Source organism: Podarcis liolepis, assembly GCF_965112155.1.
Source record: "Podarcis liolepis genome assembly, chromosome: 17".
NCBI lineage: Eukaryota > Metazoa > Chordata > Lepidosauria > Squamata > Lacertidae > Podarcis > Podarcis liolepis.
Window position 1 is genome coordinate 12,843,770 of NC_139571.1, and position 24,483 is coordinate 12,868,252.

The following is a 24,483-nucleotide window of genomic DNA, read 5'->3' on the forward strand; positions in this document are numbered from 1 at the left end:
CGTCTTACGGAGCGAATGCAGGCTGCGCAGCTATCACTGCACTCAGGAGGCTTTGCGTTGCTTTCGCTGAAGCCAGGAGAGCAAGAGGGATCGCTGCTTTCACTGCACAGCGATCCTTCTTGCCGTTCTGACTTCGCTTTTCTGGAGAGGCGCTGCGCAGAGAGGGAGAGATTTTTTTTCCTCCTTGTTCTCCTCCTCTAAAACTAGGTGCGTCTTATGGTCGGGAGCGTCTTATAGAGCGAAAAATACGGTAACTGATTGAGCAGTCAGCAAATTTTATAGATACAATTTTAAAATAATCATGGCTATAGCAAATATAGCAAAGAGCTGACAGCAGGTTCCAGCCAGTTTTCATGAGATTATTGTGAATTTATTGTTGTTTTGCTGGTGTTAGCTGCCTTGATCTTATATTAGGAAAGGTCCATGGTACAAGCTGAATAAATAAATAATTGGACTGCTTTTGTATACTCCCTTCCAGCTACATTACATCTAGGTTGCTTCTCACAGTAGTGAATTTATTATTATTATTATTATTATTATTATTATTATTATTATTATTATTATCATCATCATCATCATCATCATCACTTTCTGCATTTGTAATACTATGCACTATGGCCCAGTCCATTTATTACTGAAAGTGTTTCTTCCACTTGAACCACTGGAAGATTCTTCGCTCTACTGTTGTCCCATAGGAGGTTTTGCCAAATAAATAGCTGAAATGCTTGAATCAGTATTTCCTCTTCTTCAACAATGTATCACTATATCATATAGAAACTATGTTCCTCCCCTAGTTTACTGTAAATTGTTGTCCTCCAATGATTTTCAAATTATAGGATAAGCTTTCATGAAATAAAATTATCCTCTATTGCAGCCATATAATCTGAATTCAGTCCCATGCACAGTTGGGCAGTTTAGCATCCTTTGAATTGACTTTATAACTTTCCTTTTTAAAATGTGTTTTCAAATATTTTATTACTTCTTTAGGGAACACACTGACTTTGCCTATTTCACAGAAGCCATCGCCTGTAGTTCTTGAACCACAAGTCTTCAAAGTACATAATGGAACTGAATCGATGGTAGTGAGTAATTTAATCCCATTTTAGAAGGTGAAATTGCCTCAGTAAAACTCCATTCTTCTCCTTTCACATTTTGGTAGCTTTACTCAGACTTGAAATATTGCAAATATGAGGGGTCTAAGCTTCCATTCTGTTGATGAACACTTTTACATACTTCATAGGTATTTATGAAAACGTTTTGAGATCATTCTTTTAAACTTTAGCAATTTGATTTGAAATTCCACCTGAACTTTCTAGCCTTTCCATTTATGGGAAAATAGCTTTTCGCAAAGGTGTATCTAGTGCCGCTTGACTTCTTTTTGAGAGTAGCAGAATCTATCTATAGTAACATGAATATCATTTTTCACCAAATACCTCAAGAACATTAACAAGAACTAGAAAATTCCAAGCGGAGAAGTATTTTCTTGTATGGTAGAGGCATTTATTGCTGATAAAAAGTAAAAATTAGATAATTCAGCAGCCTACACCAAAGCATTTCACATAGCTCTGTGTTAATCAAGGGAAGACTTAATTCTCAATATAAAATGAGAATAAATTACTGTCTCATTTCAACAATGATTTTGCTGGCATTGGCCTTGTTTAGACATAACAGTATACAGTTTTGAATACACTCTTCATCCCATCTCCTTATCAATTCAACCACGAAGAGATTGGAAGCTCTTGCTTTTGATTTCAGTTAACCACAGTTTAGTGGTGGATATGAACCCTAATGTGTGGTTATCTTAATTAAAGTTAGTTGAAATAAACCAGCTTCAAAAACTATGGTTTGATATTTTTGTTGTTTTAATTAAACATGGTTCAAAATAACTGTACATTGTCTGGGTTTGAACATAACCCTTAAGCTTTCAAATTCCTTGCATCAGAAGAGGGTAAGAGAGGGGTGAGTCCATTGTATGGTGCTATGGTTCATTCACAAAACAAAAAAAAGCATGGTTTATCATGACATCTGAACAGTGGTTTTTTTTCAGGGGGTAATCAAGGATACAGAGACGCGGGTGGTGCTGTGGGTTAAACCACAGAGCCTAGGGCTTGCCGATCAGAAGGTCGGCAGTTCAAATCCCCGCGACGGGGTGAGCTCCTGTTGCTCGGTCCCAGCTCCTGCCAACCTAGCCGTTCTAAAGCATGTCAAAGTGCAAGTAGATAAATAGGTACCACTCCGGCGGGAAGGTAAACGGCGTTTCTGTGTGCTGCTCTGGTTCACCAGAAGCAGCTTAGTCATGCTGGCCACATGACCCGGAAGCTGTCTGTGGACAAACACCGACTCCCTCGGCCTATAGAGCGAGATGAGCGCCGCAACCCCAGAGTCGGTCACGACTGGACCTAATGGTCAGGGGTCCCTTTACCTTTAATCAAGGGTACACAGTACTGTCACCTCTCCTTTTTTTGTTAAAAAGTGTGGCACCTATTGTAACAACTTCATGGTTGTTTATCATAGGGTGAAAAAGCACTGCATCTGAATGAAACCATTGTGTCTCTGCTTTGTTTAAACTATAGTTTCAGAGGAAACCAGGATCTAAAGCCATATTTTGTTCCTGGCTTCCTTACATTTACCATAGTACAAGCCAGAATTTCCCAACTTTGAACATCATGAGGAACTATGTTTGTTTTAAATCTGAAGTGAAAGCTTCCATTCTCCTTGTCACAAGCACAAGAGACAAAGGATGGGGAGTAGGTTAGCCTGAGGAATCATTTACTCTGAAACTCACCTACAGGTAGTACCTAACACCAAGAAAACTAGCGCTAATACGCCCAGGAACCTCATCAAAATGCTGGAGAGGGTGCACCTCCACAGGCACATACCTCCACATGTGGTGGGAGGGCCCCAAAATCCAACTATTCTGGACAACAGCCATACGAGAAATATGTAAAATAACTAAGCAAGTATTAGACATCACCCCAGAATTGGCCCTACTAAACATCTTCCAAGACAACAATGCCCATTTACACCATAAAGCACTCATAGCCCACCTACTTTCAGCAGCCAGAAACACCATAACCAGACACTGGAGAGACCTGTCAGGAGTAAGCATGGACCAATGGTACCAAATAGTATGGGAAACAGCCCTACTAGAAAAATTAACCAATAAACTGAAACTGACAGAAACAGAAGAAGACGCCTTTACCCTGGTATGGCTCCCCTTTATCACGTACACAGCCCAACAAGACAATGACAATAATCCATCAACAGCATATAAATCAATATGGCTAACCTGTTCCAAAACACCCACCCACCCCACTCACACACAAAAACAAAGATCACCACAGCCAATCACAAACAAACAACCACACCCTAGGCCAACCCCAACCTCTCTCACCACCAAAGGAACACAAGTGAACAGCAGAGAACCGGCACAAGTAACGCTGACACCAAACCCTACATACATTAAGCAAAATAGAAACATCGCCACCCGACCCCCCCATCTCCCCCTCCCCCCCTTTCTTCCTAATGTCTCAACAAATGAAATTGATTTGTAAAAATGTTACATGGAAAAAATACGAGAGACATTAGACATACTTCTGTAAAACAAGAAAATCTTTAATTAAAAAAGAAGAAGAAGCAAGAAACCATGGTTTCCTGTTACACCTGGAGCATGCCACAGACATAATTCACCAAAAAAAATCTCTCTAATATAGCTTTGGAATAATATCAAACCAGAATTAGCTGAAATGTGCATTATTGTTAATTATTCTAACTTCCAACAGCTCCGAGGATCAGCTGTGCTGAAAGGTAAATACTCAGAGGTGGCTAAACTCCTTCCTCTCCTCCATGAATCAAGAATGCGGCAAGATATTTCAGAAATCTGGGGTGTGATAGGTTTAACTGTTGTAGCAGAATAATTTGTTAAATATGAGACAGTCTTCAAAAGTACTTTTATTAAAGGCTGACGTGTAAATAGCCCAAATAGAGCATTTCAAAGATGCCAATCTGATAACCACAGCCCTGTCATGCTACTCTGTGCATCGTGGATGAGTGCTTATTATGTTTACATTTTGGCTTGGCCGTCTGGCAGTCAGGATCCCAAGAGAGACGCATCATTTCCATTGCAGATACATCTTAATTATGGGGCTGATTTTGACTGTAAATTATTTTCCACATGCCTTCTTAAACAAGAATAGTGGCAAAAACACATAGCTGGTTTGGAAAATGTGCTCTTTTCAAGTAATAGACCTGCTTCATCCTCTGTTGATTGAGGCTTGATTTACGCAAATGTTTTAGGGACGCGGGTGGCGCTGTGGGTTAAACCACAGAGCCCAGGACTTGCCGATCAGAAGGCCGGCGGTTCGAATCCCCACGACGGGGGAGAGCTCCCGTTGCTTGGTCCCTGCTCCTCCCCACCTAGCAGTTCGAAAGCACGTCAAAGTGCAAGTAGATAAATAGGTACCGTTCCGGCGGGAAGGTAAACGGCGTTTCCATGCGCTGCTCTGGTTCGCCAGAAGCGGCTTAGTCCTGCTGCCCACATGACCCGGAAGCTATACGCCGGCTCCCTCGGCCAATAAAGCAAGATGAGTGCCACAACCCTAGAGCCATCCGCGACTGGACCTAATGGTCAGAGGCCCCTTTACCTTCTGAGTTTTATTCAATTTGACACCCCCCTTCAGACCTGTTTTGGTGTGCATTTTTTCATTGTAAGCTTACAAGTTATGCGAGTGGTTGTGTTGAACAAAGTGGGGCCCTTGCATTCATTGATCATAGGCAATTACTAGGTGCTGTTTCAAAGTCGCTAACTAAAAAGAAACCAAACCCATTTGGAAAAAGAGAGACAACCACCCCATATCACGTAGCTTGGCCAAAATGTGGGTTAATGTGACAGCATAATAAAACACGTATTTACTTTTGACATACCTCAAATGCACCGTTAGTGAATATTTGCCATGGCATTTATACAGAAATACTCCTGATTTGTTTTTTTTCAGTGCAGCTCAAATAAAAGGCAAATAACATAATGGAGCATCTGAAGAAATTCCTACCCTTTCCCATATTTTGCAGCTTTTGGAAATGTAACATTTTCAGATACCATCTGATCATGTCTCTCTGTGTGCTATGTTATAACAACAACAACAACAACAACAACAACAACAACAACAACAATTTATTGGCTGGGTTTCCCCAGACATGCTGGGCAGCTCCCAACAGAATATTAAAAACGCAATAAAACATCAAATATTAAAAACATCCTCAAACAGGCAAAACTAACTGAGATCCAGTGGTGCAGCTAGATAATTTTAGACTCTGAACTTAATAGCCTTATGGTCCCCCACTTCTTTAAATAGTGATGGTTAGGTTCATGGCTGTGTTAGGCTAAGCCTGGACCAGACCTGAAGATGAGCAAAGTAACCCTGGCTTGTTTCACTTAATGTAGCAGGACAAGTATCTGGGTCAGAGTGCTGAAACGAACCAGGATCAAGGCAAGATAGGCTATGCTCTGGTTCGTTGTCTGGGGTGGCTTCAGTGGCGTAGCGTGGGTTCTCAGCACCCGGGGCAAGGCAAGTAATTTGCGCCCCCTAACCCGTGGATTTTAGCACTCGAGTCTCTTCCGCGCCCCCCCAGATGTTGCGCCAGGTGCAGCAGGCCCCCCTGCACCCCCCACGCTACGCCACTGCTCCCACCACAAGTCTTCAGGACAGCCATCCGAAGGCTGGTGCGGGGAGAAGGTCTCTCCGCCCCACCGCCAGGCTTCGGAGGAGGTCCGAGGACAGTGGGGTTCCTGCTTCCTCGAGGAGGGCCGGCCAAACGCGCCCCCCAAATGTTGCGCCCGGTGCGGCCGGCACCCCTGGCACCCCCCACGCTACGCCACTGGGTGGCTTTGATTGTGTAAACAAACCATCGTTCTTCTAAACAAAGCATGGCTTGCCTTCTGTGTGAACCAACCCACGGTGTATTAATTTCAAAATGTCATAAGCCAATTCTGATTTGTTTGGGGCCCTCCAGCGCATTGAGGTCCTGAGCATCTGCCCCAAGTCCTTTCCCATTGGCACTGCAGCTGGCGTAAGTCAAAGGATTTCCATTAACCCAGTCTGCAGCCTTCAGATAATAAACCTCTTGAGAGTCACTAACACAGCCAGCTTATTATTATTATTATTATTATTATTATTATTAGTGGATACCATATGTTAAGTCTATATATTAATTACTGAGTAAACACGGTCTGACATTTAACATGTTAACATGTACGTAAATTGAATGGCATATTATGTACTATAGTTTCATTACCACACATAAGTGAATCATGCAGGCCATTTGGAAATCAATGATAAATGAGATTAACATAAGAGCCGGCCATCTGGCTGTAGTCAAGTATAAAGGGAGTGGGGAATAAAATAACTCCAGATTTCCAAAGGTTTGGGGCTGGGATCTGGAGAGTCTCTTCTGCCTGCAGAATCTTCTTTCGCACAGCTAATTCTGCGCACAGCTTGCGCAAGAGCTTGAGCATTCATGTGCAGAACTTCACAAGTGAAATCTTCTCTCTCACTCACAGACTTCTGGATCTTAGCTCTAGTTCCCTTTTTACATCATGTTGAGGAAAATGCTATAATCATCACTCTTTTTCAGTTCATTTTTAAAGAATATCTAAACAAAATACAAGGTAGGGTGTAACAACCTCAGTTTTGAACAATATCCTTTTACTTTTAAAAAATAATAATTATGGAATCTGTGTTGGTTGGCAAATTGTATTTTATAATTTTATAATCTCTATTACTAATATTTTAACTGGAAAAAGCTGTAAAATTAAATTGATTTCTGCTATTCTATTTTTAAATGAGCTCTTGTGTGACACGGAGGAAGCAATGATTTAAAATTGCAATCTAGCTCCTGGCTTCCAAAATTGGGCTTTGTTAACCTGGCATTTGCCAAAATTCTTGGCAGCTTGTATTACTGAAGGGAGGAGGGGGAAGCAGAGCTCTTTTGCCATCAGAGATTAAAGGCAGAATTACATCATTAGGATTGAGCAGAGTCTTTGGGATCTCACAGAGCACACTTTCCTCTTCCTGCCCTACTCCCTATGGTTTCTTTTTCTGTTTTGCTGCCTTCAGCTGTTTCTTCAGAAAATATTATGTTATTAAAAAGGATTGCATCAGAGATGAACCATAAACCCGTCAAATTTCCTTGAATGTATTTTGGCAGGCCATCCCTGAGCATTGCCTCTTAACACTTAATTCTGTTTACTGCATTTCTTCACATTCTTCATTAAAAACAAAAACTATCCTTCTCACTGTGCCACAGCCCCAATCCTGACTGGACTTTCCGAGTTGCTATTTAAAAACACAGGCATACCAGCATTTCACATATTGTTCTGTTAATCCCCAAGTGAAATTTATTTAAAATCACCAGACATCTTCTTTTTAAACTTTTGTTCTAGTCAGGGCTTTTTTTCAGCCAGAACTTTCTGGAACTGAGTTCTGGTACCTCTCAATGTGGGTGCCATTGCCGTTATAAGACAACAAGGGAGGCCTTCAGGGTGAGTTCCAGCACCCCTTTTCCCAGAAAAATAGCCCCTGGGTCAGGTGACCCTTTAATAATTTCTTTTTCAAGAGCTCCAAACTATGCAACTCTGAAATCAATGCTGTTTCCAAGTTTTTTCACTTGTGTGTAAAAACGAAATAGATAACCCTGGTCCTCAGAAACTAAACTCCAGCTGAATTCAGTCTTCCAAGTCCCCCTTGTTCATCCTCCAGACTTGCTTATTGTTCTCCCTCCCCCCCACCCCCTCAAAAAAGATTACTACATGACTGTTGTGACCCATGTAACTTAACTGATCCTGTCCCTTGTCTTAGGAGATCAGAAGGCCTTTTTGCACCAGACAATCAGAACATGCAATGGGGCTCTGATCGGACGTTTGCATCCTTCTGATGCAAGGCACTGTTAAGTTTTGATACTTGTGCTGCTGTCAGAGGCAATGAGGGTCGGCCGTTGGGGTGACAAATTAGTTCTGACAAGCTTAATGACCTCAAGAAAGGAAAGTCTGCAGTCTTGATAGCATGTGCAGAATAACTGGTTAGCTCAGCCAAACGGGGAATGTGTTAAAAAACCCAAATTCTCTTTGGCAGGCCAATTTTACCATTCTGCAGGGTGGGGTGGGGTGGGGAAGAGGCTGCCACCAGCTTCTTTATGCGTACAAATGTATCAGCCGGCTTTATTTCAAGCCATTAGACTTTAAGAGGAACAATCAGAGCTTTCAACCACTGCTCATGGTATAAAGTTAAGCAGACAGTGATGAGGAAGTTGGCTGTATGAGAGGCATTTAGAACTATGATAATTATTACAATTTGGAAATGGTCAGCTATTTGTGCATACATATGCATGTATTTTTTTATTTTAAAAATCTAATTTAGTGGGGTTTTAAAACTGATGCCACAGTATAATAGGAATAGTAAATTATGTGGAAAAATGGCAGTGGGTATAAATTCTCTCTCCTGCCCACCTAGCAGTTCGAAAGCACATCAAAGTGAAAGTAGATAAATAGGTCTGGCAGAAAGGTAAATGGCGTTTCCGTGCGCTGCTCTGGTTCACCAGAAGCGGCTTAGTCATGCTGGCCACATGACCCGGAAGCTGTACGCCGGCTCCCTCGGCCATTAAAACAAGATGAGCGCCTCAACCCCAGAGTCGGCCACGACTGGACCTAATGGTCAGGGGTCCCTTTACCTTTATAAATTCTCTATAGCTACCAGTGGCGTAGCGTAGGTTGTCAGCACCCGGGGCAAGGCAAGTAATTTGCGCCCCCTAACCCATGGATTTGCGCCCCCTAACCCTAACCCCCAGATGTTGCGCCCGGTGTCGCCGGCCCCCCCTGCACCCCCCACGCTCCGCCACTGATAGCTACAAATATAGCGTAGTAAAAATGGAAAGTCCAGTCTTACGACTTACAAGATGAAATATCCGCTAAAACAGCACACATTTTGTTTATTCTTTTCAGTTTGTTTGTTTGTTTGTTTGTTTGTTTAGATTTTTTTTTACTTTTAATGTTGGTGAGGCAAGAATTCCCAAGCCCATCTGTCTTTGCAGAGGAAGCAGCAGGCAGGAGGACAGCTGTGCAGGTACCCACCGTGGGCCTGACCCACAAGGCCTGCCTTGCATGGCCAGAGAATATGCTACTGAAGACAGAAAAGGTGGTTTCTGGAAAGGCAGCACGTGACGTGTGTGGCTGTTGCCTGATGTCAGGGGTTTAGGAGCAGAGGCACGGGCAAGGGAGGAAACAGAGAGCGAAGGGGAGGAGGCAGAAGAAAAGATGAGTGATGACGACGACCCGAGATCTCCTAGTCTTTCCAGTGAATCAGAGGATTCACAGAAAGGAGCACCAGTGGCCAGGGCAAGGGGGGAGTCTAGGGGGGCACCCCAGGAAGATAGAGCCAGAGGGGACTCAGGGGGGAGCAGCTGGAAATCGGGACCAGCGTCACCGCCAGGAAGCAGGGAAGAGGAAGGGAGCCAGGGGGGAAGCGCTGGCAGCTCACCACAGGAGGGAGGGCATGAGTCAGGAGTGGCCACACCTCCATCGGGGAGCGAAGAAACGGTTAAGAGGAAAGTGGAAGGTTGGGCGCGCGCGCCAAGTTCAAATGCAGAGGAAGGTGGCGCAGTAAGCAGCCCCGAAAGGGAACCAGGTCCTAAAGCCCGGCGCAAGGAGGCAGGAGGGTCCGGGTCAGCGTCAGAAGAATCCCGGAAGGAAGAAGCCCCGGGGGGTAGAGGGACCCAGAGGAGGACAGTCAGGCGGAAAAGGTGGAGCAAGGCTAGGATATTAAGTTGGTGCACACGGGGCGGAGACTCAGACGGAGCTTCGCCGACCTAGCTACTAGGCGTAGAGTTGCGAGCAGCAGCGTGAGAATGGAAACTGTAATTCAATAAAGACTTTTACTTAATGATCGCTGGCTAGCGTGATCCTCCGTGAGCTAGGATCTTCAAGCAGCTCTGACAGTAAGCTCCGTCTCCCTCTTGTGGGCATCTACAGCCTCGAGGAGGGGAGAGAAACAGGTGCCTACTAGCGAGCTCACGAACGGCAGACGACATGACGGCTGAGCAGCAGATAGAGGAACTCAGAAACGCAGTGGCACAACTGAACGCCGAGGCTCTCGCATCCAGGAAGAGAGAGGAGGAAGCAGCTGCCGCCTGCAGGGATCTCCAGGTCAGGTTAGACGTGCTGACAAAGCAGACACCCCGGCAGGAGGGAATTGGGTTGGCGAGACGGACAGGCGGGCTGGTCTCTCACTTCGATGGGAACCTGCAACAGTATCCCAACTTTAGAGCCGACGTACTGTGCGCACTGCAACTGCTGCATAAAGACTTTAGAGATGAACAAGAGAGAGTGGGGTTCATCATGTCCCATTTGCATGGGGATGCGAAAGCATGGCTACGCAATTTATGGAGAGATAAGGATCCGGCGCTCCAGAATGCAGATGCCTTTATTAAAGCGATGGATGGGTGTTTTTTATCAAGTATTGACGTGGATCTTGCACGGAAGGAGGTGCATGGGCTGAGACAAGGGAGGGCCAGCGTCAGGCAGTATCATGCCCGCTTTTTCGCCTTGGTCAGTGCCCTGGAATGGGACAGAGATTCGGCTCCTGTAAGAGACCTCTTTTGGGAGGGGCTGCACAACTCGATTAAAGATGAGATTGCGAGGGGGGAGAGACCCCGAACCACCCAGGAGGTCGTTCAGAGGGCACTGGCAGTGGGGGTGAGGCTGGAAGGACGTCCGTGGAGCAGGGACGAAGGGCGTGGAGGGCGCGAACCAGCCGGGGGCCCCTCCTTCCTTCCCAGAGAAGCAGCGCGGGCGCAATCCACGCCTCCGCCAGGAGGAGGAGCCGAACCTATGGAGGTTGGAGGTGCAAGGGCTCAGTCAGCAACCAGAGCCCTAGCACCGGCAGCAGTGAAAGCGAAGCCTCCTAGAGGGAACAGGAAGTGTTACGTCTGTGAGGAGCCAGGGCATATGGCAAAAGAGTGTCCCCAGAGGCCCCACAAGCTCACTGCAGCCTCAGCAATGGTGACTGCAGCAACGCAGCAAGGAGGACCACAGCAGGGAAACGACGCTGTCTGGCTGGAGGAAGAGGCACTGGGGCCCAGCCAGACGTGTTAGTGACGCAGTCCCCAGAGATTTTACAGCCCGTGAACCCCCTCCCGCCCAAACCAGTAGTGAGGCTCACAGCATCTCTCCAGCTGCCCAATGGAATCACCATGGACGTGCCAATCACCATTGACTCAGGCAGCAATGCGGACTTTATAGGGCAGGACTTTGTCGACAGGCACGCTGTGCAGTTGCTGCCGGCCACACTGCCCCTGCAGGTTGTCACGGTGGATGGCAGGGAGCTGCTCGGGGGGCAAGTGGTGAAGCAGACGCCACCAATGGTGATGCGACTTGGGAATCACAGAGAAATCATCAGCTTCAACGTCACTCAACTATCTGACACGCCCATTGTATTGGGCATGAGTTGGCTGGACAAGCACAGCCCAACGATGGCTTGGTACCAGAGGCAGCTGACCTTCGGCTCTTCCTTTTGTGCTGAACACTGCATCGTGCCCAGGCAGGAAGGAGAGGAAGAGGAGTCACAGCTGCTGCTAGGCACGCTGCAAGCGATTCCCCACAAGTACGCTGAATTTTTGGAAGTTTTCTGCGAGAAGGAGGCAGACAGGCTACCCCCTCACAGACCATATGACTGCAAAATTGACCTGCTGCCGGGGGCGGCGCTGCCTAAAGGGAAACTGTATTCCATGTCAGAGGACGAACTGCAAGAACTCAAGGAGTTCATTGATCATAATTTGCAGCGCGGCTTCATCCGGGAGTCCAGGGCAGTGGGGGGCAGTCCCGTATTCTTTGTTAAGAAGCGGGACACGCCCCAAAAGAGACTCGTAGTGGATTACAGGATTTTGAACAGTGTGACTAGGCCATCGGACTTCCCCATGCCCCGAATTGACGACCTCCTCGCAAAGGTACGGAAGGGCAGAGTGTTCACCAAGTTGGACCTGCGGGGGGCGTACAACCTCATTCGCATGCGGGAGGGTGATGAGTGGAAGACAGCCATGTTCACGCCACTGGGGACCTACGAATATAGAATTATGCCTTTTGGATTGCAAAATGGCTCCCACGTTTTTCAAGCATTTATGCATCACGTGTTGGCGGGACTTCTCTACAAGACGTGCGTCTGTTTCTTAGATGACATCCTGATCTTTTCGGAGTCGCAGCAGGAGCATGACAAACACGTCAAGGAAGTGCTGAGCAGGCTAAAGCAACATAGGCTCTACGCCAAGCTGGAGAAGTGCCAATTTGACGTGCCGGAGGTGGATTTTCTGGGCTACAAGCTGTCTGACAAGGGGCTCGCCATGGACAGCGCCAAGGTTCGAGCGGTGTTGGATTGGAAGAGCCCGCGCAACCGGAAGGAGGTCCAACGGTTTGTCGGCTTTGCGAACTTCTATCGCAAGTTTATCAAGGGCTTCGCGATGCAGACGGCGGCCATCACTGACACGCTTAGCTCCAAGAAAAAGAAGTTCATTTGGACAGAGCAGGCGGAGCAGTCCTTTCAGGCACTCAAGCGTCTCTTCGCGTCGGAAGAGCAGCTGCTTCATGTCAACCCCAGCAAGCCGATGAGGGTGGAGACAGACGCCTCGGACAGAGCCGTGGGGGCGGTCCTGCTGCAGAAAGACCCGCAGGGGGTGTGGCGACCGGGAGCGTTTTACTCCAGGAAGCTCAGCAAGTCCGAGCAGAACTACACCATATGGGACAGGGAGTTGCTGGCCATTCACGCAGCGTTCAAGGCGTGGAGGCACTTTCTGATCGGCGCCAAGCACACGGTGCAGGTTTGCACGGACCACAAGAATCTAGAGCACTGGCGCACGGCACAGTTCCTGAACCAGAGGCAGATACGTTGGGCTGAGTTCTTTGCGAACTTCGACTTCCGAATAGAGTATGTCCCGGGGGACACCAACATCATGGCAGACGCTCTCTCCCGTAAGCCACAGTATCTGGAGGACGCAACACCAGCGGCCGCCATGCACATCTTCGCACCAACAGTGTGGGCGTGCGCCGCGGCGACCGTGGACCTAGAGGCGGTGCGACGAGCGTTGCAGGGGGACTCCTTCGCACAAGCAAAGATGGCAGAGGTGCAAAGGGGCAAGGCAGCGGCCGACGGTTTCCAGCTAAGAGATGGATTGCTCATCCGTAAAGGGGCCATCTACGTGCCGGGAGACGAACTTCGAGCCAAGGTGCTGCAGCAGCTGCACGACGCGCCCACGGCCGGGCACTTTGGCAAGGAGAAGACGGTGGAATTAGTAGCCAGGGATTTCTGGTGGCCTGGAATGAGAGGGGAGGTCGCAGACTACGTGGCGAGGTGTGACACCTGCCAGAGGGCCAAACCAGTGCACAAACCGCCGGCCGGACTGTTGGAACCGCTGCAAACTCCGGTCGAACCTTGGGAAAGGGTGGCCCTGGACTTTGTCACGGATCTGCCCAGCTCAAGGGGCAAGACGGCAGTGCTGGTGGTGGTGGACCTGTTTTCCAAGATGGCGCATTTCATTCCGTGTGCTAAGGTGGCCACGGCGGAGCAAACCGCCAAACTGTTCATAGACCACGTGTTCAAGGTTCACGGTCTGCCACGGTCTATTCTGTCCGACCGGGGGCGGCAGTTCATCTCGAATTTCTGGCAGAAGCTGATGGGCTTCCTGAACGTCAAGATCAACCTGGCGTCGGCGAGACACCCGCAGACCAACGGGCAAGCGGAACGGGTCAATGCCATCATGCAGCAGTACCTGAGATGTTATGCAAATCAACAGCCTGCGACGTGGGTGGATTACCTGCCGCTTGCCGAGTTCGCCTACAACAACACGAAGCACGTGTCCACGGGGGTCACGCCGTTCTTCGCCAACAACGGGAGGCACCCCAGAACCTTCCCGGGACTGGAAAGAATGGGGGAGGGGGAGCCGCAGACAGCAGATGCGTTCGCGTCGGAGCTGCAGGAAGTCCACGATCAGCTGAGGCGCCACCTGGAGCTGGCCAAGCACGCATACAAGGTACAAGCAGACAAGCACAGAAGGGTTGGAGAAGAGCTCCACGTGGGAGACTGGGTTTGGTTAGCAGCCCACGCAGTGCCGGCCAGGTCGTTGGCCAAGAAGAAACTAGGGCATAAACAACTGGGGCCCTACCAAGTCGAAGAGCAGGTCAACCCGGTAGCTTTCAGACTGGCACTTCCGGAGGGTTCCAGAATGCATCCGGTATTCCACAGATCGGTGCTCACTCCCTACAAGGCACCGCACAGGTTCCAGGAACCCGGAACGGCGCCGAGTCCGGCCAGAGACAGAACAGGGCACGCGGGAGTGGCACAGAAGGAGCGCATCAACGAAGTCACGGAGATTTTGGACTCCAGATGGGGGGAAGAGGGGGTAGAATACTTTCTCGCCAAGGAGGGCACCCCGGCCAGTGCGAACAGCTGGGTGCCGGGCTACGCCTTAGACGAACCTCTGCTCAAAGACGAGTTTCATGCCCTCTTCCCACATAGACCTATGCCAGCAGACTTTTTCGACGACTGGCTTTTCACGCCCACGCTTTCGGCCAGCACGTTCCGGGGGTTCGACTCGGACGAGGAACCGACACGAGACGTCCGTTCCCCGGAGGGGTCACCCTCGGGATCTGCCTCAGAACCCTCGTATTGGTGGGACGATAGGCCAGAGGAGCAGTTCCGCAGAAAGTGGCTGGAATGCTCAGGACGAGCAACGCCGCCAGGAGGAAGTGAGGGAGAGACGGACATGGACATTTTCGGGGACGACCCTGGTTTCGAGCACGGCGGCACAGAGATGGAAGCGGAGGTGACCGTCGTCGACGAGAGCAGGGAGGAAGACCCGGGAGAGTTCAGATGGAGGCCCGCCACGGGAAGCGACCGATATCCGACGTTCGTCACTTTGCAACAGCAGCCCCCAGCTCCAGCACCGGAAGGAGGGGAGGGGGGAATGGGGGGCTTCGAGGGGGGGATGGATGTCAGGGGTTTAGGAGCAGAGGCACGGGCAAGGGAGGAAACAGAGAGCGAAGGGGAGGAGGCAGAAGAAAAGATGAGTGATGACGACGACCCGAGATCTCCTAGTCTTTCCAGTGAATCAGAGGATTCACAGAAAGGAGCACCAGTGGCCAGGGCAAGGGGGGAGTCTAGGGGGGCACCCCAGGAAGATAGAGCCAGAGGGGACTCAGGGGGGAGCAGCTGGAAATCGGGACCAGCGTCACCGCCAGGAAGCAGGGAAGAGGAAGGGAGCCAGGGGGGAAGCGCTGGCAGCTCACCACAGGAGGGAGGGCATGAGTCAGGAGTGGCCACACCTCCATCGGGGAGCGAAGAAACGGTTAAGAGGAAAGTGGAAGGTTGGGCGCGCGCGCCAAGTTCAAATGCAGAGGAAGGCGGCGCAGTAAGCAGCCCCGAAAGGGAACCAGGTCCTAAAGCCCGGCGCAAGGAGGCAGGAGGGTCCGGGTCAGCGTCAGAAGAATCCCGGAAGGAAGAAGCCCCGGGGGGTAGAGGGACCCAGAGGAGGACAGTCAGGCGGAAAAGGTGGAGCAAGGCTAGGATATTAAGTTGGTGCACACGGGGCGGAGACTCAGACGGAGCTTCGCCGACCTAGCTACTAGGCGTAGAGTTGCGAGCAGCAGCGTGAGAATGGAAACTGTAATTCAATAAAGACTTTTACTTAATGATCGCTGGCTAGCGTGATCCTCCGTGAGCTAGGATCTTCAAGCAGCTCTGACACCTGATATGTCATGAATGTTAGAAGTGGCACTTGGCTGAGCATATAAAATGAAGGATGAACCCCCTGCCCCCTTGCACACTTATTATTTACAGTTCCCAGCAGAATGCAAACATGGATTCTAAAAGAATTTCTTGTATATTTCTAGTTTTAAATTATTTCTCTGTAAGATACAGAGCATAATCCTTTTCTAAACAAATAGGGCCTAATTGAAAAAAGCAGAGGGAGCTAAGCAGCAAAGAATAGAAAAATGTTTACAGAGCTAGGAAGTACATACTGAATGTTGCAGAAAATTTGCATATGGATTACTTGTGGAGAGAAAAAGAGAAACATTCTCAGCCTGTTTGTTACTCTGATGGACTCCCACCGCTTCAAATACAAGTCCTTTTGCCTTTTTCTTTTTAATCCAACTGTTCTTTTTGGCAATCTTTCTCTTGAACCACTAATTGAATATTCTGTTTTTGTATTTCACCCTGGGCAAAAAAAAGAGAGAGAATGAAAAATAGCTGTGCCCAGAAGAGGAGGCTGGTTAGGTTTTAAATATTAGGCTATATTAATTTAATTTGTTTTCAACTAAGGGTAATTGAATGAAGGTGAGAGTGTATCTGATAGAAAATGCAGAATGTTTTCCAGACTGGTTTATTACATAAAAGCATGTAGATGTGAGATGTTAATATACGCTAATCAAATAATAGCATCCTGCAGTGAGCCACCTGCTCAGTGCTAAATTCTTGCTCAGGAAGAATTACCATGTAGGTGCTGCAATTTATAAATGTTGATAACCGAAGCACAACATATTTTTGTTGTATTTTTTAAATAACGGACATAACACATGCCTAGGAAGAGAGCAGGAATGGCACTCATCCCAGGGGTATATTTCATTTCAAGCACCCCGGGGCAAGGCAAGTAATTTGCGCCCCCTAACCCGTGGATTTGCGCCCCCTAACCCTAACCCCCGGATGTTGCGCCCGGTGCGGCCGGCCCCCCTGCACCCCCCACGCTACGCCACTGCCTCAATCATTCAAAATCTGATGTTAATGCACATAAATAACTCAGAGAACTACACTATCCAATGCTCCATTTTAATGAGAACTCTTCAAGCTGTAATTAAAATCAGTGTTAGTTTATCTGAACAATTTGAAGACATCAAAACACAGCCATTTATTTTAAGGGCTCTCTTTTCCCATAAGCAAATAATACCCCTGATCATGAGACCTATGTTTATGAAGGTTCTTCAGTGTATTTTAGCATTTTAAAAATAAATTCTATGCTATTGAGAAATCAAAAGGTGCAATCACTGCTTTTTCCATGTTCTTTGTTGTGAACCATGCTCATTTTGTTTTTAAAGAAGATGTACACTGTGAACTCAGAAATAAGTCCCACTGCATTTGATGGGACGTTCCAGGACGCTTGGATAGAGTTACATATGGAAATCTGCTTAAAACTCCATATAGGCTACAGAAATCCAGCAAATTACAATGTTTGCTCATAGGAAAATAAAATTTATATTTGGCAGGAAGTCTTAAGTGAATGTAAGGAGGAGGATTAAATTTTAAAGCTGGCAAGTTTCTCCTTCCACAACTAATGGCAGCTTCAGAGGGGTGTGGTTTCTATTGGGCTGTTCTTATCCTGAAGCAAAGTTCTTAACCTGAAGCACTATTTCTGGTTTAGCAGAGGCTGTAACCTGAAGCATATGTAACCTGAAGCGTATGTAACCCGAGGTACCACTGTACGTAAAAACGGCACTGCACACACACACACACACACACACACACACGTGCAAATGAGATAGTTCTGGGATGATAATATGAGGTTAGAGTCAGGTTAGCAGGGGAAGATGACTTTTGCCAGTTCTGTCCCCAGTGCCATCTCCTGCATGGCTCCAGAGAATCACCCATCCCTCTGGAACAGGATGGAGGTGGTCCTGGGGTATGCAGGAGAAGCAGGAATCCGCAGACTTCACTCTTCCCTAAGCTAGCAGGAGCAAACCATTCACTCATTGACTAAGATGTGAATGCTTGTAAGAAGAAAGAGGGCACTTACACTACAATAAAATTGGCAGTAATGAAAAATAAACCATACAAGCATTTGAGCAGTTGGGAAAGGAAGGCAGAAAAGAGAGAAAAGCAGAAAAGTTCCAAACTGCTTTCCAACAAAGAGTTGCAGCAAACTAATTCTCAGGTTCTCCGTTTTTTTCTTCCGATGGCTTTCATTCCACATTGTTTTCAAATTATTACCAGCTGACACATTCAAAAGTAATTTCTCTTCCAAGAAGCTTGTCATAATATTTACTTTCTTCACAATAACAACAGAAAAGTCAGCCAGGACTGAAATGGGGAGGCGTACTAAACCTGAAGCCCAATCCTAAGAATCTTTACTTAGAAATAGTTCCCACAAAGTCAGTATGTTTGTGTGCGTCATTTATAGGTACATGCATACAGCACGGCCATCAAAGGTTCAAGGCATCTGTGTTGTGTTGTAATCGATTCCATGTTTACTCAGAAGTAAGTCCTGTATTGTTCATTGGGGCTTACTGCCATGTAAGTGTACAGAAGATTGGAGCAAAAGGCAAGTTACATGTGAAAGGGGTGTACAGTCTAAAGTTCCAGTGATCTTTTTTCCAGTGCTAAGTTTTCAGCTTTTATAAATACAAAAAAAGGTGCATCTCAATGGTGACTGACTTTGTGAGGTCTAAACTTTGTGGATATGCAAAGTTAAGTGCATCTGTCAATCTCTTAGTCAAGGGTAGGAAGGGGCAATGGTCCCACTTTGCAATCCACTGCATACATGGCTTGGTTTGGTATTTCTCCTGGAGAAAAGGGCTCTGTTATTCATGAAGGATACTTGATGTGTTTTTCGCAATACAGTGGTGCCCCGCAAGACAAATGCCTCGCAAGACGGAAAACTCGCTAGACGAAAGAGTTTTCCGTTTTGGAGGTGCTTCGCAAAACGAATCTCCTATGGGCTTGCTTCGCAAGACGACAATGCCTTGTGAGTTCCTGCAGGTTTTTTTTCCTTCTCCCCCTTTTTCTAAGCCGCTAAGCCGCTTATCAGCTGATCCGATCAGCAGATAAGCCGCTAAAAGCCGCTAATAGTGCTAATCCGCTAATCCGTCAATGGGCTTGCTTCGCAAGACGAAAAAACCGCTAGATGAAGAGAATCACAGAACGGATTCTTTTCGTCTTGCGAGGCACCACTGTAAATAAATGGGGGGAAAACAGCTCAGCGTTCAGACTTTTCCAGTAATTGGGTTGTCTTGGGCCTCTGAGTGTACAAAATTTTTGTGTCTGTTGTAGAGGTACTTTAGAATTATTATTATAAGAAAGGGACTTTCTTATAATAAGATTGCGAAGAAGCTGCTTGCATGACCTCTTCACACAACTTTCCTACAAAACATTCTTTTTGGACATTAAAACACACGGTGCCAGCCGGGCGTGAACTTGATTGTGCAAGAGGCTTGTGGTATAAGTTTGTAACATCCGAAAGCTATGTTGAGGAACAACTTCGCCTCCAGCAGTTTCTCTGCTAAAAATAGCCTCCATCTGCCCCCCCCCAGCTGAAAGTTTTATCTCCCCCCCACCCCCAAGCATGTCAACATAGCAACAGCTGACTGGTTAAGAAGCCTCCAGGCTCCCATCCCTGGGTATCTTCCGCTTCAGATTTAAGCCTCTAGGTGCAAAAGTCAAGGAATCTCACCCCCTCACAATGGATAATCATGTATACTTTTCCTCTCAGTGAGAGAAAGCCAGCCATCTATAATGAATTCATTCATTCATAGCGAAATTAATATAATAATTCACATTTCCCTTGTTCATAACCTTCACTATAAACTTTAGTGTTTAAAAACCTCTTATTTCAATTAGTGCTGTATATATATATCCTCTATAAAGAGGGGGGAATCTACATGTAAATAGATTCAAACTCCATTTGATTAGTAAGAACACTAACACAAACACAAAATTTAAAAAACATAGTCCAGGAAATTATCTTTATAAGTTAGTTTACAGCATCGGTTTAAATGTTACAGTACAGAATAAAATACAGTAACCAGGAAAACATTACAGAATTCTGTTATTTTTATATTATTTCACTAAATCCATGAATTTTTTATGCTTCCAGAAAGTCTGGATGATTCAGACTTACTTCTATGAGTGTTGAAAGGTCTTAAAATGGCAAAAGCTTGACAAGTATTAAAATGATTAATTGTGGTTAAGGTGCTACATCCTCTTTCATACTTATGCTTTAATAACTCAGAAGTTATGAACGTTCCCATTTGAAAATATAACTGAAATCAACTTGGTTTCATGTTTCAGCACCTAATTGTAGCTAATTTGGGAATAAGCTAACTAAGCCTAAAATCCTATTAGGAAAGAAAACCATGCCTGTTTTGTCCCGTTTAGAAAAATGTCATTCTGAGAAATGTCAGTCTATCACTGTGGACTTAATGCCTAATTCTGAAGGTAATCTAACACTATTTGCAGTCATTCCATAAGAATCTATTTGCAGTTGCTGCTGCTGTTGTTGTTGATGATGATGATAGTAATAATAATAATAATAATAATAATAATAATAATAATAATAATAATATCACACATTCAATGTGCACAAGACTTTAAAGCAGGCATGGGGAATCTTTTAACTACAGTGGTACCTCGGGTTAAGTACTTAATTCATTCCGGAGGTGCGTACTTAACCTGAAACTGCTCTTAACCTGAAGCACCACTTTAGCTAATGGGGCCTCCTGCTGCTGCTGCGCTGCTGGAGCACGATTTCTGTTCTCATCCTGAAGCAAAGTACTTAACCTGAAGCACTATTTCTGGGTTAGCGGAGTCTGTAACCTGAAGCGTATGTAACCTGAAGCGTATGCAACCCGAGGTACCACTATACTCAGCAATACATGACTAATAAAGATTTTCAGGCTGCTTACAAACCATACCTTTAAAACACATTTAAAGCACATGACCTCCCCTCCAAATTCCTGGGAACTGTAGTTTGTTAAGGGTGCTGGGAATCATAGCTCTGTGCGATGTAACCTACAGTGGCCAGGATTCTTTGGGGGTGAAGCCACATGACTGAAATTTATGGGGAGCAATTCAACATTGCACTCCATTGATTGTTCCGTCAGGGCTTGCCAGCCAGAGCAACCTCCCCTCTCCCACCCCCACCCATGCCAATTTTGGGGGCTGTGGGGCGGAGGAGAGGGAGAAAGCCCCACTGCGCAAGCCGAAGTCTTTGCTCGGGACTCATCCGTTGAAGTGTTAGGGAATGCATTAGAGCAGGGGTCAGCAAACTTTTTCAGCTGGGGTTCGGCCCACTGTCCATCAGACCTTGTGGGGGGGGGCTGGACTATATGGGGGGGATGAACGAATTCCTATGCCCCACAAATAACCCAGAGATGCATTTTACATAAAAGGACACCTTCTATTCATGTAAAAACATGCTGATTCCCAGACTGTCCATGGGTCGGATTGAGAAGGCGATTGGGCCGGCTCCGGCTCCTGGGCCTTAGTTTGCCTACCCATGTATTAGGGTAAGACCACCACACATTTATCAGAAGGTGTGGATGTTGCTTGCACACAGGGAGGGCTTCTGTCATTTCCAGGGCATGTATAAAAAATGCTGCAAATTATTTATTTTTTTAAAAAAAGTTTTGAAATATATGTGGAATTTGCCATTAGCTCATCAGCGCTATCTAGTGTCATATTTGTATAATGCACTTAAAATGCCCTTTAACATTATATTTGCAGCTGTATAGCTGAATCCCAGGTTTCCTGAACACACAGAGCTAACTACTTATCGGCTCTGTTCAGATACTTGGATTGAGCCTGCGAACAACCAAAGTGGAGATGGCGGCCATGACACTAATTCTCTCCCTCACACTCGTTCACAGGCTGCAGCCTTGTTTCAAAATCAGGCAATTAGCCTGAATGTGCAAGAAGCATTTGCTCAAAAAAAGGGGGGGAGTTCCTTCCCCCTTCCCCTTTTCGCCAATCTTAGCAATGTTCTTTTGCTCCACAGTTTGAAGGCTGCAAGAAGGCCTTTTCTAGACTAGAAAACCTCAAGATTCACTTAAGGAGCCACACAGGAGAAAAGCCTTACCTTTGCCAGCATCCAGGCTGTCAAAAAGCCTTTAGTAATTCCAGCGACCGAGCCAAGCATCAGAGGACTCACCTGGACACGGTAAGGGAAGAACGGCATTTCAGATTGCTCTCCTGCTTTGACTCTGCTGTAGCTCTTGTTCTCTGCAATTAGAACTTTGAAAGGGGAGATTGTTGGCTATGGAGAATTTGGGGCAGAGGCAGAAGGTTAGATGAAGATTGAATCACACTTAAGCGCAGACCCATTGAAATCAGTGGGTCTTCAATTGGTCCTGGCTGAAGTCCCATTGATTCCAGTGGGCCTGCTCTATGTATGACCAGGATGGAATCTACACATATATATTTAAAAAAAACACAGTGTGAAAATGCTTTTTAAAAAACATTTTGAAAAATACATTGAATTTTGCATAGCTCACTGTTGCCATCTAGTGTCACATTTGTAAATTGCACTTTACAACACATTTAAAATGTTTTATTTGCTGTGTCGCTGAGTCCTATGTCTGGATGTATCCCAGAGACACTAACTTTTGCAAGAGGCAGTAGCAAATTTATTTAATTGAAACTAGATTTTTTGTTTTTAACAGCAGATGAGATCATTTCAAGAAATGTCCTTATTTCTATACCTGTTTCAAGGAGGCAGAAGCTGCTGTCTAATTATTATTATTATTATTATTATTATTATTATTATTATTATTATTATTATTATTTATACCCTGCACTCCCCAGGCAAAACTGGGCTCAGAACGGCTAACATCAAATGTATAACACATTAACATGAAATCAGGCAATCAATTAAAATACATCCTAAAATCAGATCAGGATCAGAATAAAATCCAATCAGATGGCAACCCACAGATTAGGGTTGGGGACCTTAAATGCTCACCAGGCCCAACTGTTTGTGCTGAACTTATATAGGCCTGTGAGAAAAATTGAGAGGCCACTTTCATGCAAGTGTAGTTCTTCCCCTTTTGTGCCCTGCTGTCAAGGCCCATCCTCCAAATGGCCAATCCATGCTTCATGATCGACTCCCCTCCTCTCCCAGGCCCACAGCTCCTGCTGGTGGATCCCTTGTCAGAAAGACCTGCTGGATCCCCTAAGGCGAAGTGCAGAAGGAGTTCAGCTTAGGGAAGCCTTTTCCCAGCCTGAGACTCTCCAGGTGTTACTGAAGTACATCTGCCATTAACTGCCCTGCAGTCTACAGATGAAGTATGCATCTGTATTGTTTAAATAAACAAAAACCTTGACCACTGCCTATGCTGGCCAGGACTGATCAGAGCTTGAGTCCAAGAATTTCTGGATGACAACAGGGTGATTTAAGGCAATGGGCCTGTTGAAACACTACACACTCAACCTGTCTACACATTTTGCAAAACTACTTCAGATTTACTACTTCAGATGAAGTAAATGTTCTCTAATACAGTGGTACCTCGGGTTAAGTACTTAATTCATTCCGGAGGTCCGTTCTTAACCTGAAACTGTTCTTAACCTGAAGCACCACTTTAGCTAATGGGCCTCCTGCTGCTGCCGCGCCGCTGGAGCACAATTTCTGTTCTCATCCTGAAGCAAAGTTCTTAGCCTGAAGCACTATTTCTGGGTTAGCGGAGTCTGTAACCTGAAGCGTATGTAACCTGAGGTACCACTGTATACACAATATATTCCAGTAAAAGAGTATGGAATGTAGAAAGCAACAGTAGCTGTGTTGTTCTATGAGAAAACCACAGTTGGACAGCAACTTTATTGGGACCAACCAAAATGTCTCCAGAACTCATCATCACACAGGATGCTATGCAAAGCAGTGGTTGGGGGAGGTAGTACCTAAATTATGTGCAAACTAGACCATGGTCAGCTTGTAGACACAGTTCATGCAAGTCATTAATTAGCAAAGTTATGGATTAATATTAGATTGTACACGAAGTAAAAAGAGTTTAGAATACTTGCCTACAACAGGTCACAGGCAAAGCATGATATAAAATGTTCATGTATACATTCAGATGTTGACATCTCAATAATTTCGATCAATTTCAATGCATATACTAATGTGCATCTGTTTTAGTCAACTTTTGCTCCTGAATCCAGCAAGGTACACCCATGGAAGTAAGTTGGCTTTGACTTGCACGCAGCAACACTATGCCAAACAGTGGCTTAGCAGGAATGAGCACGTACACTGGTGCAGAGTATGAACATCATGACTGCTTCTCTCCTCACCTGCCGCACAACCAGGCCCTCAACCATGATTTGGCTTGCTAACCGAGGCTCATGGGTTGCCTCCACAAAATAAATCATAACTGGTAAACCAAGAACAATCTTGTCTACAACTTCTGGTTTGTTTACAGCAAGACAAATCCCAAGTCCATGTTTGGATGCAATGCTATGCCAAAGCATGGCTTGGCTCACAATAGGACACTTTGCACAACTACCGTATTTTTTGCTCTATAAGACGCACTTTTTCCACTTCAAAAATTAAGGGGAAATGTGTATGCGTCTTATGGAGCGGATGCAGGCTCCTTGGCTTCAGCGATAGCAACGCGAAGCCTCCGAAGCGCAGAGGGAGAGCTCCCCCCGTGCTCTGGAGGCTTCACGTTGCTTTCGCTGAAGCCGCCTTAAGCCCCCG

The 24,483-nt window shown here is 46.2% G+C and overlaps 1 protein-coding gene across 5 annotated transcripts in view; it reads left to right on the forward strand.

Moving 5' to 3' along the window:
- Positions 1-24,483, forward strand: part of GLIS3 (GLIS family zinc finger 3) — a 193,619-nt gene that overhangs the window by 108,444 nt on the left and 60,692 nt on the right. For all 5 annotated transcript variants that reach the window (XM_083483316.1, XM_083483315.1, XM_083483319.1 and 2 more), the window contains one exon: positions 21,793-21,954. In XM_083483316.1, the coding sequence (XP_083339442.1) occupies positions 21,793-21,954 (162 nt within the window). The remainder of the gene's footprint in view (positions 1-21,792; positions 21,955-24,483) is intronic.